We start from the raw sequence: 15,968 nt of genomic DNA, 5'->3' as shown, positions 1-15,968 counted from the left end.
GAATTACTCGATTATTTAATAATCGAGTATTATTTTGAAACTAATCGATTGAAATTTATTCGATTATCTGGGTTATTATTCGATTACTCGATTAGTAATTCGATTATTACTATGGTAGTTTTTTAATTATTCGATTATCTCAATAATCGAATATTAGTTTTAAGCTAATCGATTAAATATTACTCGATTATCTGGGTTATTAATCGATTACTCGATTAATCGATCGATATTACGACATCCCTAGGTGTGTGACGAAACGGATGAAACAAACAAAAATCTTCCCGTCTGTTTGACAGTCAGTGTATGGTTTGTTTACCTGCCAAAAGTATATCGCCAAAGTTAGCATTTTTCAATGTCCAATTTTAAAATTAAATCTTCTCGTGCGTTTTGATTCAATAGTTTTCAACATCTATCTATTCTTTGGAATTGTCACAAGTGATCGCGCACTTTGTGCGCGTGAACTATGGACTCCAGCAGTGAATATACTTTGGAAGCATTGAAGAACCTGGAACCCTTGGTAAACCCTGTACGTCAGTATCGCAACCGGTCAAAAAAGAGGACGGATCAAAGCCAACAAGACGAAAATGCTCTAGCAGACGGTGGAGGTAACTGCAGAGCTCTAGGTAACAAAATGCTGGCAGAAGTTCTAGCTAAAATAACAAGCTTGCAAAGCAGTAACGAGAGCTGCATAGACAGGACCAAAATGGTTAAAACGTACAATGTGAAACTGCGACTTAAGAAAACGTCTCTGTATAAATGCTTTGATTGCGACAGTTGTTTTACTAATGCAGATTTTCTAGAACTACATGAAAAAACACATGCCACACTGGAATTGGATACATCCGGATCCCGACAAGATATTGATCTCAATCAAGAGCAGTCATTTGATGAATCGGAAATGAATCTCAAGCAGAATGCTTGGTTCGCAGAGGATTTTGATGACACCGAGCTAGAAGGAGAAGACGAGGATGGAATGATACAAGTTGACTGCACAGTTGAAGAACGTGAGAACAATTTCGATATAACCTTTGATAGAACAAAATGCGAGAAAACTTATACGGTCAAATACAAGGTTAAAAAAGAACCAGTAGGCAAATGTGAGACTTGCGAGAAAACGTTCTACACGCTTAACACACTGGAACTGCACAAATTGGAACACGAGCGATTTATGGATTTCGATGCCATTGAACCGAAAATCAATATTGATTCTCCGAAAATTGAAGAAAGTACGATGATGCTGGACGAGAGCTATTATCAAGCATTGTCGGAGGTATGTTGAAATAAATAATAAATCTGTTGAGATTGGACTATAGATTCTACTTTCCATACAGAAAGACATCAGTGATCTTGATGTGAGCGACTGTGGCAATGGTACACAAAACGGTCTACCGACAAATATCGAATCAGAATGTTGCACAACTATGCTGAACTGCTGAATTTTAAACCGCAATGTAAAAACCCAAATATTTCCGCTGAGAAAATTTTAATTATTATTTCCACTGAACTGAAAAGAATTGTATTTTGGTTCACCATGATGTACTAGAAAAATATGAGGAATAATACTTTCACACTCCCAAGTAATGGCAGTTTATAAGACGTATTAATTTTCAATTCAAATGAACAAAACCATGGCAGAAGTTAATCAACAAAATGTATTTCTGAAGAAATACACCAATGCATCAGTTTTAGTTTGTAATAGAAATTGAACCTAATATGATTGTTTTCTTTATATAGCACTTTCTTGGTTTTATGTCAAGAAAAATACAGCAAATGCCACAATTCTTTTACATAGATGTTTAGGTGAGACAGCTTTGGCAAACACAGATAATGCAGCTTCATGAAATATGTTCAGTCCAGGATGACATCATATGTTCCCTAAGAAAAAAAACGAATCATGTACGAGAGAACAATTGTTTTTATGTTTAATGAATATATCATTTCAAAATATGTGCTTTACTTTGTGGTAAATTACACCCTGAATCCAAAATAATACTCAAAAATATTCCTTATTCTGCACGTCGTCTGATGTGATACGATACGTTTCTCATCTGAACTGTGAACCATTTTTCGTTTATTCTATTCAAACTTTTCTATGCATTCAATGCATATTTTCATCATTTGATTTTTACTTTTACATTATTGAAGAACTTCAATTTGTGATTGGTAATTTTGACTCAAACAATCACCCCTATTCTGTACGTCGATCGATTCGAAATATTCCGATCGAATGTGTAATTTCCATTCTGCATTCCGTTCGAGTTGGGTATGAACTCGTATATCATTCGTTCGAGTTGTTAAATTTTCGAACTTTACTCGATCGACTTGCGTGCGTATTACTTATGTTCGGTTTAGAATCGTTCTAATTTGTTTATACAAGTGTGACGGTTTCGTTTACCAAAAAATGAATAATATAAATAATATAGAACGTGTAAGTAGTGTTGACAGCTTTGATGATTAGTGTTCGAAATTTCAAGTGTTCCCGAACGAGAGTTGATCGAATCATACAAGTCGAACGGAATAAAGAATGCAAAATTCGAACTCGAACGAAAGTGTAGATTCGTTCGTATCACAAATCCGTCGGATTGCAGAATCGGGGTGAATATATTTGATTTTCAATTAGGTTCTAATCTACCTCCAAATTCAAATAACTAAGTCTATGACTGCGGCTCAAGATAACAATACTTCTTTTATCACTCTGCCCTGCACTGCTCTTATTCTTGCGCCTACCGGATCAGATTCGAAAACAATGCTCACTGTCATTAGCTTTCGTCTTCGACTCATTACTGCGTAACAGTTTATGTTGAACTGTTATGCCACTTAGCAGTTCAACATAAACCACTAAGCAGACGAAAAGTTATTGCTATTTGCAATGATTTTATATGTCGTTTTCGCTTGAGAAAACAAACTGACCCAGGGTGTGTGTGTGTGTGACAAATAATATCACTCAATATTCTCAGAGATGGATAAACCGATTATCACAAACTTAGATTCGAATGAAAGGTGTTATGGCCTCATACAATTTGCTTGTATTTCATTTGGATCCGATTTCCGGTTCCGGAATTATAAGGAAATATGTGCAAATTTATTAAAAAATGCGTGCTCAATTTTCTCGGAAATTTCTTAACCGATTTTTCAAACTAAGTAACAAATAAAAGTTTTTAAAATTCTTTAAAAAGTCCCCGAAAAATTGATCCAGATCCAACTTCCGGTTCTGGTGTTAAATTATTAGTGATTAGTGAAAATTTACAACTGAGTATTTTTTCACAGGCGATACAAGGTGCACATTTTTATAAAATTTACTGCTAAATTCATCTAGCTGGCAGATATTGTTAGTTAGTGAATATTTAAAATTACTTTGAGACTACTAGTCTCCGGTTTCCGGCTCCGAAAGCACCGATAATAGTAAAGAAAATCTCCAAAAACGGAACTCGGTTAAGCCGATTTTCACGAATCATAATTCAAATTAAAGCTCTCATTGTCTTTAAATATACTGTGCCACTTCATCCTGATCCGACTTCCGGTTCCGAAGTTATAGGTCGATGAGTGTCAAAACGTTCAAATCATCATTCAAAACGACGATGCAAAACTAGTACGCGACGGTACTTGAGATTTTGCTCCGTTCGCAGCGTGCTTTGTTCAATTTCGTATAGCGTGCCACATTAATATTGATATTTTTCAGGTGAAAAATAAGTAAATTTTTAATTGTTTTATTCAATTACTATCTACTTGTTAGTGTTATTACAATCAGTGCGTGCTTAATCATTTAGTGCGACGATTCAAAATAAAGAAAAAATTTTATTGACTATTTGGCTTGCTACGGGTTCCAGTCCCATCTCCGCGGTTTTCATTACATAGTTGTATTCGCATGTCAGTTTTTCAATCTGTTTTTATCGTAAGATGCTGATCAAATTTATTTGCTTTTGTTTTTTATTCACTATTTTTAGAAAAAAGCGTACTGTAAAATGTACTGTATTTTCAAAGTCGATGTACTGTATTTCCTTAATTTTTACGCCAAATGTACTGTTTTTCGTAAAAAAAATATACGAGCGTTTCAAATAGTAATACCTTTTCTAAGTTGATTTATATTCATCTCAATGAATTCTTCCTCTTTAATTATGTCTATGCGTGCATAGATCTTCATGCAATACCCATGTCTTTACCACTCAGTTTAGTTGAAAATGACTGTTAAGATCGTTAGTGTTTACTACATATCGCACCTTCGGAATTGAAAAGAACTGATTCTTAAGCTTGATTTGTAGTGAAAGTGTTTATTGGTGGTATTACTAGCACTTCTTTAGTCGAACGTTCAAATTTGAAAGTATTATCGGTTTTTTGAAAACTGAATGCATTATACAGAAGGCATAAGCCATTTAGATTAATTTGCTTGTCGTACAACGCATTTTCTAAGTGTTCTAATTTTAATTTATCATTCTATGTGTTTTATCAAGTATGACTGGACCCTTCTCGTAATCTCTGGCTGTTTTTTTGATTTCCGTTTTTTGTGAAACAACAGTTACATTTTCACATTTTATCCAAAACAAAACAAATAAATAATCAAATCTACGGTTTTTGGAATTATTACGTCAAATTTTCCACGCGGTTTTTTTTTTGCACGGTTTCCGCAATTAACACTTTTACACGGATTTTATTAACACGGTACGTAACCCCCGTGTAAAAAGAGACCTTAGTGTAGTTATATTATAGACCACCCATATGAATCTCGCAGCTGCTGAATTTGCTCTAAGAGCAAATTCAGCAGCTGCAAGATTCATATGGGTGGTCTATAATGTAAATCAAACTGAAACAAACGTATCCCCAGCAATCCGTTTTAATTTTATTTATTCTACCAGTTCTACTGTCGAATTGAAAACTGGTGTACACTGCCGTTCTATTTTTTCTATATTTGAAACACAGATAAAACGCTGCTGGGGCTGCCAGTTTATTTTGTTATAATTTCTAGATTTAAATTTTAAAACTGACATATATTATGCATCTAGAACTAGAACACTCCTGAATATGCCCTAAGGGGAGAAAGTTTTCAGAATGAATAATTATCTCTACTGGCAACAGTGATCGCGAGGCATTTATTATTTACAGCAGGGAGCAACCGGAATAAGAAGAGAAATATTTTTCTGGAAAAAGAAGCCAGTTGTCTGGTCCTGTCCTAGGACCTATCCTGCTGTAAATAATAAATGCATCGCGATCACTGTTGCCAGTAGAGATAATTATTCATTCTGAAAACTTTCAGCAGCTGCAAGATTCATATGGGTGGTCTATATTGTAAATGAAACTGAAACAAACGTATCCCCAGTAATCCGTTTTAGTTTTGTTTATTCGACCAGTTCTTCTGTCAAATTTAAAACTGGTCTACGATGCCGTTCTATTTTTTTGTATATTTGAAACACGAGTAAAACACTGCTGGGGCTGCCAGTTTTTCTTGTTAAAAATATAGAATTAAATTTTGTAACTGACATAAATTATGCATCTAGAACTAAAACACTCCTGAATATGCCCTTATAACATGCAACTATTTATCATTTGAAAACACTTAGACAAATGTTATATCGGTCAAAAATATAGCTCTGGATTCATTTTGATCAGATGTTTGTTTTGAAGAAAACGTTTAGTTGAAACAGCTTAATAATTTTTTTCTAAAACACTCAATTTTGGGTAATTAATTCTTGCAGCTTTATTAACTAAAGTATTCAACGTATTCTATTTGAGAAAAATAATAACATACAGAAGTATCCAAAGATTCGGTGCTATTCTCAACCAACATAATCAATATTCTCGTCCATATCACACTTCGTGATTTCAGGCTTTCTCTTTGTATCATCCAGTGATTGTTAAATGTACTCGTATACTTTCCGCATTGACAAGACTTGAAAACAAAATGAACTTAAATCCGATTGAAATTAATAATTTTGAAAAGATGACCCGAAAAATGAAATATCCAATATCAAGCTACATTGTTACCGACGATACTGATAACACTTTTTCTATCACCCTGCAATAATATTGATTTCAACAACTTGTACTTGCTAATGTCAATTTCAACCAATCACGAGCTGGTCCGAAATTGGTCCTAAAAGTGGATTAACAATCGTCAGGTCGACGACACGACCTGCCACTCGTCTATCGAAACTGTATCGCAAATTTAAGTACCCCTCAGTAACTGGTAATGTCAAAACGAAAGCACCTGAAAAATTATTAAAACTGGAAACACAAGTTGATGAATTATTGATTTTAAATAACAATTAACGACACCTTGGTAGCCGTTTATTGATGACTTGAGGAATGTAAACAAAACTAATTGCCTCGAGGGGAAAATCCTTATTTCGCGGCAAGTTGCAAGTTCTGCAGCATCACTAGACGTAGTGGATCGATTAGTTCAGCTGGGGCTCGAACATATGAAAAATTTGTTGTAAGACTAGCGCAATCAGGTTGCTGTATGTGACCAAGATCTTTTGTATGCAGTACCTCTGTTCCGAAACTTTTTATCAGTCCAATCATCGAAATTCAGTATTGAAATATGAACGATCAAACTGAGTCGATCCGGTATATTCGTACTATTCTACGAGATGCATGAAACTCGAGTGCAGCAAATCAAAGATACTTAAATATTTGAGCTTTATTTTTTAATCCATTCCAGAATCGTACTTCGTTAACAGGTACGAATACACATATAATCTGAATTCATATTTGCTTTTTCTAACGACTTTTGAAGGTAAAACTATTTCAATTGTTCCACAAATCTTTGTATATTTGCACTTCTGAGTTTGTTCCAAATCGTTCAACCCTCGTTGCTGATCAGCGTACATGTTGTAAAACAATACGCTGTCATATTTTAGACATTCGAGAAACTCCTCTACTTCTGCTCTGTTATTTGGAGACCTTCGCAAAACATATGTAAAATTTGATGAACATGAAAGACACTTGAAAAGTGCGGGAATCAAGCTTCTTAGGATCTGATCAAAATTATAGGTTCTTAAGTGCACATTGTAAACCACCCATAAAGACAAGTTTCCTTCAAATAATTTGATAATTTATTCTCAAGCTGAAAATAGTCTACGTAACTACGATTTCCCGTAAGGCGTCTGGAACCTGTTGAAGTAGTCAAATGTCATTTCAGATACATTGAAACAATAAATTTTTTCGTTCGTTCCGTGCAAACTGGCACGAAATTCCTAGTTTGATGACAATATATTAAGCTATAGTGATGTTTCCGAAACTCGATTGGATATTCCTGAAAAGAATGACCAGCATCATAAATGAGTTTAATAACACTGCATTACAGGTAGAGCTACTGGATAGCAATGATGATGATATAAGATGACGCATGTCTGTCATGTCAGATTTAGATATTGGGCACCCAGTTCCAGTCCCAGTTCGGATGGTGCAAATCCAAAAAGTTAAACTTGTAGAATGTGAGAGTTTCTGAATCAGTCACCAGTTACGTTGAACGTCCTCAGAGGGACGAGTCGCCGGCCGATGGCTCGCGGCACCTTGTACAGCTACGTACATTCTCGATTTCTTTAGAATAATCTTTCGTTTTTATTAATTTGGCACTAATGGCACACAATTTAAAATAATATAACTTTCTCAAATGGTTTGTTTATTTATTATGGGGCTCCTTGGTAACAAGTTCGTAGCAATTTAAACAGTGTTGCTCAAGAAAATTATTTTTATCATTATCAAGGGGTCGCTATATTTTTGGTAACTGGCGGTAAATCGCTCACGAACACTTTTTATTCAGATTTTCCTTCGGAGTGCCTGGTCGTGTCGTCGGTTAGGTCCTGTACTAGGGAAAACGCAGGAAAGTTGGCTGCGTTCGCCTATTGGCTTCGGCATTATAATATGTCAAATTTTGACAGCTGTAAAGCTGCTATTTTCATTGTTTCCGCAGAGCTATGAATACAGTGACTATATTTAATAGTAAACAAAACGTTTGAAGCGGCTTTTTTTCAAAAAATTTGGAACGTAAAAAATAATTATGGAACCGGCGTCTAACAGCACTGAAAAGTTGACTCAAGACACCAAAAATGATTCGCCCAGTAAAAAAGGCCGTCATCGAAGGAAACATAAGTATAATGCAATTCGGTTACAGATGGAATTCTACTTTTCGGATGCCAATTTGTCCAAAGATCGATATCTCGGCCAATGTATCAAAAATGATCCATGTGAGTACAATTTCTTAACCGTGGAATTTTGAAATTTATGTTAGTATTTCAGTTGTTGCTTTATCCGAATTTCTTAAATTCAATCGCATCAAGAAACTTACCGATAATGTGGAGGATATTGTAACAGCTCTGAAATGTTCCGAACTGTTACAACTGTCGGAAGACCATAGTAAGGTTCGTAGGGTAACTCAACCCTCGGAACGTCCGAATTGCGAAGAATGCACCATCTATGTGGAATGTCTACCCCCAAAAGCCGATCATGACTGGGTGCGGAATGTTTTTTCCGCCTATGGCAAAGTGGCGTATGTGTCTTTGCCAAAATTCAGATTTTCGAAAAAAATCAAAGAGTTTGGATTTGTCGAATTTGAGCAAGAATCCAGTGTACAGAAAGCATTGAAAACATTTCAAGCATTCGGGGGAGTTCTAACTTACGAAGGCACAGAACCAGATAAGCTAGTTAGTATTCTCAGTTTTAATAAGGAAAAAGAAGAAGAAGAAACACAGCAGGAACCCATCGATCCGAACACGAACAACAATGAGGAAGATGATAAGAAGGAAAAATTCGATACAAAAGAAAACAAAGAGTTCCTTGAGCCTCCACCGAAAAGAATCAAAAGAGATGATGGCGATAGTTCAGATACCGATACCAACAAAGATAGTGGTAACGAAGAATTTCACAGTGAAAATGAAAGTAGTGTTGTTGGCAAGGATGAGAATAAGACGAGTGAAGAAACTAACAAGAAAAAGCGAAGACGTCGAAGAGGACCCAGTGGTATAAAGAAGGAAATCCAACAGGATGACAAGGTGTATGAACTCAAGATCATGGCAAAGTAAGTTATTGAAATTACACTAATAATACATTTGTTAGAATCGTGCATTTTAAATTTTCATTCCAGGAAAGATTGGCGACGACTGCGAAATAAATATTTGAATCTACAAAGAGCGGAAGCAAAGAAGCTGAAAAAATTGTTTAGTAACAGTACAAAATTTAGCAAACCTAGCCAAAGTCGTACGCCGAGTCATTCGACATCAATTACGAAAACAGTCAAGTCTTCACCGCGAGTCAACTTCTACGGTGCTTTGACGGACGAAGAGGCAGCAGCAGAAGCTATCAAATTAGAAGAACAGGACCAGCAAAACAAACAACCACTATTCTCGTTCGAACCTGGACTTATAGTGAACATAAAGTTTCGAGTTCCTTGCGCCAATATTAAAGATTTCAAAGCGGAACTGAAACAGTTCACATATGTCAAATATATCGACCTGAAGGAAGGTGATATGGAAACATTCGTACGAGTTGACAAACCTAGCTCGGCCAACCAGCTGGTAAAAGAATACGGCATGGCAGAGTACAGTGCTCAGATATTGAGTGGCGAAAATGAGAAAACTTATTGGGATAAAATCAAGCGAGATCGAGAGGAAAAGCTCAACAAGAAAGTCAAGGTAGAAAAACTACGCGGCCGCACAAAACTAATGAAAAAAGTGAATACCCACATCAAATTTGAGGATGACGATTGACGTGAAATATATTGTACGTAAAGGTTCAATAAATGGAAATAGTTCGAAAATCATGCTGCAGTATGTTCATCTACTACTTTAACCTAATGTCCATGTAATTTTTACTTAGATTTAGAACTATACATTTTGGGAAGGACATGACATCAAAGGCAATATTTAAGACGAAAGTTTTTTTTTACTTCATTATTCATCGTCACTTATTTCAACAACTTTAGACTCATCGTCCATCATGACATTCGATGTATCCTCCAAAAATAATTGAGCTGGACAATCGGCATAATGAGCACTCAACTCTTCATCGGATCGAAAGGCTAGAAAGCATCCACTGCAAGTTACCAACAATTCGGAATAAAGACCAACATTATTGCTGTCACTAGTTCCTGCAAACGCAAAGGTGTCCGTTTCCACATTTTCGAAAGTATTTCCTCTATGCTTACGATTTATGTGACTCTCAAGAGCCATCCTGGTGGAAAATCTAGAATACGGACAAAGATCACATGGGAATTCTACGGACCGATGTTGAGCCTGATGCTTGACCAGGGTGGAAGCAGATTGAAATGACTCCCCGCAGCAGTCGCAGATGTTCTTATCGTGCACCACATTCATATGAAAGTAGTAAGCTTTGGATTGTGTAAACTGCTGTTCACAATAAGGACATTTATAATCATCAACCACAGAATTATTTTCATTCACTATAACATCTTCTGCGGATTTCGATTTCTTCTTTGCAACAGCATGCGCTGTATGTCTGTGCTCGATTAGAGCATCAATATCATAGAATGAAAATGCACAAGCAGAACATTTGAATGTCTGATTGTTTGCCCCGTTCATTACTGGGTTTTCCAAATCAACAGTACTGACCAAACTTGCATCAGGCGATTGCTCCGTTTGGTCTGCCGCTCGTTTAGTTCCTTTATGCAATTCCCTATGCTTTATCAGATCGTCAATCTGATCGAAACCAGCCGAACAAGTTACACATACAAATGGGTGCTTGGGAAGTTGCTTTCCCTTAATTGCCGAATTGTCGTTTCCAGATGATGCCTTGCTTAACGTGGAATCAGGGTGTATCTCATGATAATGCTTGATGCAATCCGATATATGATCAAACAACTGTTGTGGACATAAATTGCATTGGTATTGACCATTATCTAGCTGATGGAATGGCAAGACAACTCGCTTAGCCTTCGACGAATCTACTTTTTTACTCTGTTCAGAAATCGCACGTTTATTAATCTTACGTCTTTGATTACGGATTTCTTTATCAGCCCGACGACAGGTTCTTTTGAATTCCATTAGGTCTTCGTCCTCCCATTCATCTAAAAGTCCATCGTTGTTACATATTTGCAATTCCTCAAGTTTTTCTAGGCAGATTGAACACAGACCGCAGGGAAAATCGTTTGGTCTCAGCTGTATACTAAGATGTTTCCACACAAGCCAGCTAACATGTTGTGATAATGAATTTTCTTCCAGAGATAGTGGTTTTATGTTCTTCAATGTAAAACACAGGCGACAGTATGTTTCTGGTTTTTTGTTCGGCCTGGAATACAAAATGGTTAAAAAACAAAGGCTTTTGTCGATATAAACATGTTCTCACGGTTTCATACTGCTCTCAATCGCTGCATTCATTCCAAAAGTTGTTTTATTGTTATTATTCAGATCAAATATACGTGACTTTATACAGTATTTTGCTCTAAAACAAACTTTTTAGGAATAGTGTATTCACCATTCATTAAAGCTGGTCTGACAGTTGCACGTAAACGCTTCAATACTTATAAAAAAACCATTCATCCATTTCACCGTGAATATTATTGTCAGTACAAATTATTACTACATCAATATATTATAATAATTCGACATGAACATTTCAAAAGGGCAAAACACAATTAACAGATTCTCTTTGTTTACTTTCTCTTTCAACTTGTGTTATTTTGCAATTGTTAGTTACATGTCTGATACTGTTACAAAGCTGGAAATATTTTCTTTTATTCTACATGAATATTTTGTAATTGAACGTAAAAATCAATAAGTTATTAACAGAAGAGAAAGTAAACAAAGAGAATCTCTCATTCGATTATGTGACCTTGCGAAATGTTCACGTCGAATTCTGTCGGCCTTGGCAGAGATGCCAGATATTTTCATAAGAATTCCATATTACACTGCACAAAAAAGCTATTTACCTATATTTACAGTCCATGCTCACAGGATGGTAAATAAATTCGTGTCGAGTTATTATTAAATTATAACGAATTGCGTTACTATTTCACTAAAATAAGTATATCCGCACTGCTTTTAACTTACAAAAACATGAAGTACGTACGAAAAATACAATATTTTCATTCCGACGCCAGCTTGAATTTCTTCACCAGCATCGCTTGCTAGCATGAAATTTAGAACATTCAGATATGTTCATGCTGGCTGCCAAGCGTTTACATTATGGTGGTAGCTTGGCAATTAATAGAAGTGAAAGCAAACAAAGAGAAACTGTCACTTGCTTATACGCCCTAATGAAAAATCAACCGAGAAGTGTAAACGGGGCGTTAAGCAAGTAGCATTAACTTTTTACGTCTGCCTAGCGCTTCACGCTAGGTAAGATTCCACTCATCTACAGAAAAAGTGGAATAACTCTATTTAAGAGTAGATTTCAAAATTATTTCCTTACCCTTACCTCGCAATTTTTTTACCGTTTCAGCGTCAATTTCATTAAATATTTCCTGCATGGCATTCATATTTGCAGCCATATAAATTTCCACAAAACAAGTTAACCGAAAGTACGCGATTTGAGCGATAGAAAATGGAGAATATCACAAAAATTTTCATTCGATTTTTCGATAGTTTATTGAAATAGTAATAATGTTGCTCTACTATCAAAAATGCAACAAACGCCAATGATCATCGTTCGCTTTCCTTCGCCTTTGTTCGATTATCGCTCTGATATTCGGACTTGTCCGTATATTCGGGTGCGAACGAAGCCGATGCTGCTTCGTCGCTCGCACGAAGATCTATTCCTTGCAGTTCTTATTCGCATTGAACATACCCCCAAAAGCTTAACGCGAATATTCATGCAGCGATCATCGTCAAAACCTAATTCGCGATGATCGTTAGTGCTGTCTTTGAAACAAGAAAGTTAAGCCGTTTCCCCCTGCATTAGTACCATAGTTTGCACATAAACAGCACTCCCCCATTGCTGTTACCTCACGAGATATGATGAATTTGTTAGATGAAGAATGCTTCGCGAAGAATGGAATCCAACGATCATCGCAGTGACGCTATTCGAACCAGTTCGAAAAGTAAAGTAAATGAACGAATGACAATGTATAAAACGAACATGCACGATGTATACCAGCAGCGAAGAATGTACCCAGTTGAAATGACCAATTAGATGGTGCATACCAGACTGAGAGGAGGAACTCTTTCTCAATGCTAAATTGAGAGCGCGTTCGATTCGTGCGAATAAAGCATTCGACAACGATGAGCAGGCTCATTCGTATTTTGTATCTCTAAACTTGTACGCGTGTTTATTAGTAATCCGAAAACCCTTTTAAAGTATTATAGATATATAAAAACTGGCGACGAGTATAAAATTAAAAGTAAAGACAAAGTCATTAGTGATCTAGTGATTAATATTTGCGCAACATTATTTTATGGGCACAAATGAAATAGTGCGCAAAAAAAAATTGTCTTCGCCGAACAAGTGATACCGTGGTGTTTAACAAGGTAGTGATCAGTGGTGTTTAATAAAGGTTATTGATAAAAGTGAATTCAACTGAAAAAAAAGGAATCTTCAATAAAAAAAATTATCTATATATATATATATATATATATATATATATATATATATATATATATATATATATATATATATATATATATATATATATATATATATATATATATATATATATATATATATATATATATATTGAGTTAAAAAAAAAATCTAGAAATCTAGAAAAAAAAGTGAGTGGCTGACAGAAAGTCTAAGTGACGCCATTTCCTCCATTTTGGACGCCGACCCGCGTGTGGCTAAATAATATTATTTAAACGTGGTGGTGTAATCACACAATACGTTGAAAGTTCTAACAGTGAGCATATAGAGCAGTGTTTCGAGTCATTCGAGCTGTGTGTGTGCGATCATTTGCCAATCGGTGAGAGTTCACTAGCAAAGACTGGCAAAACAGATTTGAAGAAAGAGAGAGCGTTTCCCTGCTTTTGGATCAAAAGTAATAAGTGGTAAGTGTAATCTCTTTTTACAATTACACACACACTATTTCTCACAACACCATTTGTTCATCTTTGTGTTGAATAATTTGTATTGCTCCATTGTGTATATATATACGTTTTGTTTGGTATTATTTATCCACACCGTATAGATGGCGAATAAAATATTAGTTGGCTCTATAGAGCAATTTATAAGCGGCATGTCGTTCACTAACTACATTGAAAGATTGAGCTATCTATTTGAGGTGAACGAGGTACAAGATGCTGTACAAAAAAAGTATGAACAGTGGAAAAATAATGAAAACAAAAGGTTCCGAAGTAGAAGCAGAAGTGAAAGTTTCAACCGCGCTTATCACACACAAAAATCGCACAGAAATCGTTATGCAAACTTGATATGCGATTTTTGCGGCATAAAGGGCCATATTACTCGTACTTGTTTTAAACGGAAAAATATTAAGCGTAATTCAGTTAAATTTGTAGATGAATTGAAGGACGTCAGTTTTGGCGATGACAAAGTAACGAACATGTTCAACAAACTGGCAATGCAGAAAAGGGATTCATCCAGCGAAAATGACTCAGGTGAATTTGAATGCATGCAGATACATTCTATAAATAAAATAAGTGAACCTTTATATCTAAAATTACAAATAGAGGGAAAATATATTAAAATGGAAATTGACTGTGGTTCCTCGGTAACAGTAATGGGAAAAACTATGTTCTGCAGGTTATTTAATTTGTCGCTGGTGAATTGCAAAAAGAGATTAGTTGTTGTAAATGGTTCCCGACTGAATGTTTTAGGAAAGGTTAAAGTGCATGTGCTATTCAAAGGAATAGAAAAAGTTTTGAGTTTGGTTGTGTTAGATTATGATTCAAATTTTATTCCACTCATGGGCAGAAAATGGATTGATGTGTTTTATCCGGACTGGAAACAGTATTTTACTGGTTTTAATTCGATCAATAATTTAAGTGTTTCAATATATAACGACGAACTTTTAAGTGATATCAAGCAAAAATATGTAAACGTATTTAATGACAATTTATCCTCGCCAATAATTGGTTTTGAGGCCGACCTAGTGCTTAAAGACGAAACTCCAATTTTAAAAAAAAATTATGATGTTCCCTATAGATTGCGAGAAAAAGTTCTCCAACATTTGAACAAATTAGAGTATGAAGGCATTATCACACCAATTAAAACAAGTGAATGGGCCTCACCTGTTATAGCGGTGATAAAAAAAAATCAAGAGATTAGATTGGTGATTGATTGCAAGGTAACAATCAATAAAATAATAATTCCAAACACTTACCCCTTGCCTGTCGCGCAAGATATTTTTGCGGGGTTATCGGGCTGCACAGTTTTCTGCGCCCTCGATTTGGAAGGAGCGTATACTCAACTATCCTTGTCAGAGAAATCTCGTAAATACATGGTGATAAATACAATAAAAGGTCTCTATACTTACAACCGATTACCCCAGGGGGCCTCATCTAGCGCTGCAATTTTCCAGCAAGTGATGGACCAAGTTTTAGTGGGTTTGGAAAATGTTTCATGCTATTTAGATGATGTGTTAGTCGCAGGACGTAATGTGAATGAATGTAAGGAAAAACTTTTTCAAGTATTAGATAGATTAGAAAAAGCGAATATCAAGGTAAACTGGAACAAATGCAAATTCTTCGTTTCATCTCTACCATATTTGGGTCATATTATTTCAGACAAAGGCATACTGCCATCTCCAGATAAAATAGCAACAATACGTGATGCGCAGGTTCCCAAAAATGTTTCAGAATTGAAATCGTTTTTAGGGCTTATTAATTACTATGGGAAATTTGTTCCAAATTTGTCCAGCAAATTATACTGGCTATACAAATTGTTAAAAAAAGAAACACAATTTGTATGGGATGATAAATGCAACAGAGCCTTCGAAAACAGTAAAACTGAGTTGATCAATGCAAATATTTTAGAGTTTTATGATCCATACAAACCCATTGTTGTGGTTAGCGACGCCTGTAATTACGGTTTAGGGGGAGTGATATCGCATATAGTGGAAGGAGCAGAAA

At 35.6% G+C, this 15,968-nt stretch overlaps 3 protein-coding genes across 4 annotated transcripts; 2 read left to right on the top strand and 1 right to left on the bottom strand.

Moving 5' to 3' along the window:
• The first annotated feature begins 243 nt into the window (after positions 1-243).
• Positions 244-1,939, top strand: LOC131431520 (uncharacterized). Of its 2 annotated transcripts, XM_058597299.1 has the most exons (3): positions 244-325; positions 400-1,270; positions 1,332-1,939. In XM_058597299.1, the coding sequence occupies exons 2-3, from the start codon at positions 464-466 to the stop codon at positions 1,434-1,436; spliced, it is 912 nt and encodes a 303-aa protein (XP_058453282.1). In that variant the 5' UTR covers positions 244-325; positions 400-463; the 3' UTR covers positions 1,437-1,939. The 2 variants fall into 2 exon arrangements, with proteins under 2 accessions (XP_058453282.1, XP_058453281.1); XM_058597298.1 differs by having other exon boundaries at positions 292-1,270.
• A 5,980-nt stretch (positions 1,940-7,919) lies between these two features.
• Positions 7,920-9,800, top strand: LOC131431518 (la-related protein 7). The gene is made up of 3 exons (XM_058597296.1): positions 7,920-8,180; positions 8,233-9,010; positions 9,077-9,800. The coding sequence occupies exons 1-3, from the start codon at positions 7,994-7,996 to the stop codon at positions 9,696-9,698; spliced, it is 1,587 nt and encodes a 528-aa protein (XP_058453279.1). The 5' UTR covers positions 7,920-7,993; the 3' UTR covers positions 9,699-9,800.
• An 8-nt stretch (positions 9,801-9,808) lies between these two features.
• Positions 9,809-11,456, bottom strand: LOC131431519 (zinc finger protein 271-like). Its single transcript, XM_058597297.1, has 2 exons — positions 11,293-11,456; positions 9,809-11,235 (listed from the first exon to the last, which is right to left on the bottom strand). Exons 1-2 carry the CDS (start codon positions 11,322-11,324, stop codon positions 9,882-9,884), a joined length of 1,386 nt encoding a protein of 461 aa, XP_058453280.1. The 5' UTR covers positions 11,325-11,456; the 3' UTR covers positions 9,809-9,881.
• Between the last annotated feature and the right edge of the window lie 4,512 nt (positions 11,457-15,968).

This window comes from Malaya genurostris, chromosome 2 (genome assembly GCF_030247185.1).
Source record: "Malaya genurostris strain Urasoe2022 chromosome 2, Malgen_1.1, whole genome shotgun sequence".
NCBI lineage: Eukaryota > Metazoa > Arthropoda > Insecta > Diptera > Culicidae > Malaya > Malaya genurostris.
Note: the sequence above shows the minus strand (reverse complement) of the source record. Positions and strands in the feature narration are given on the sequence as shown.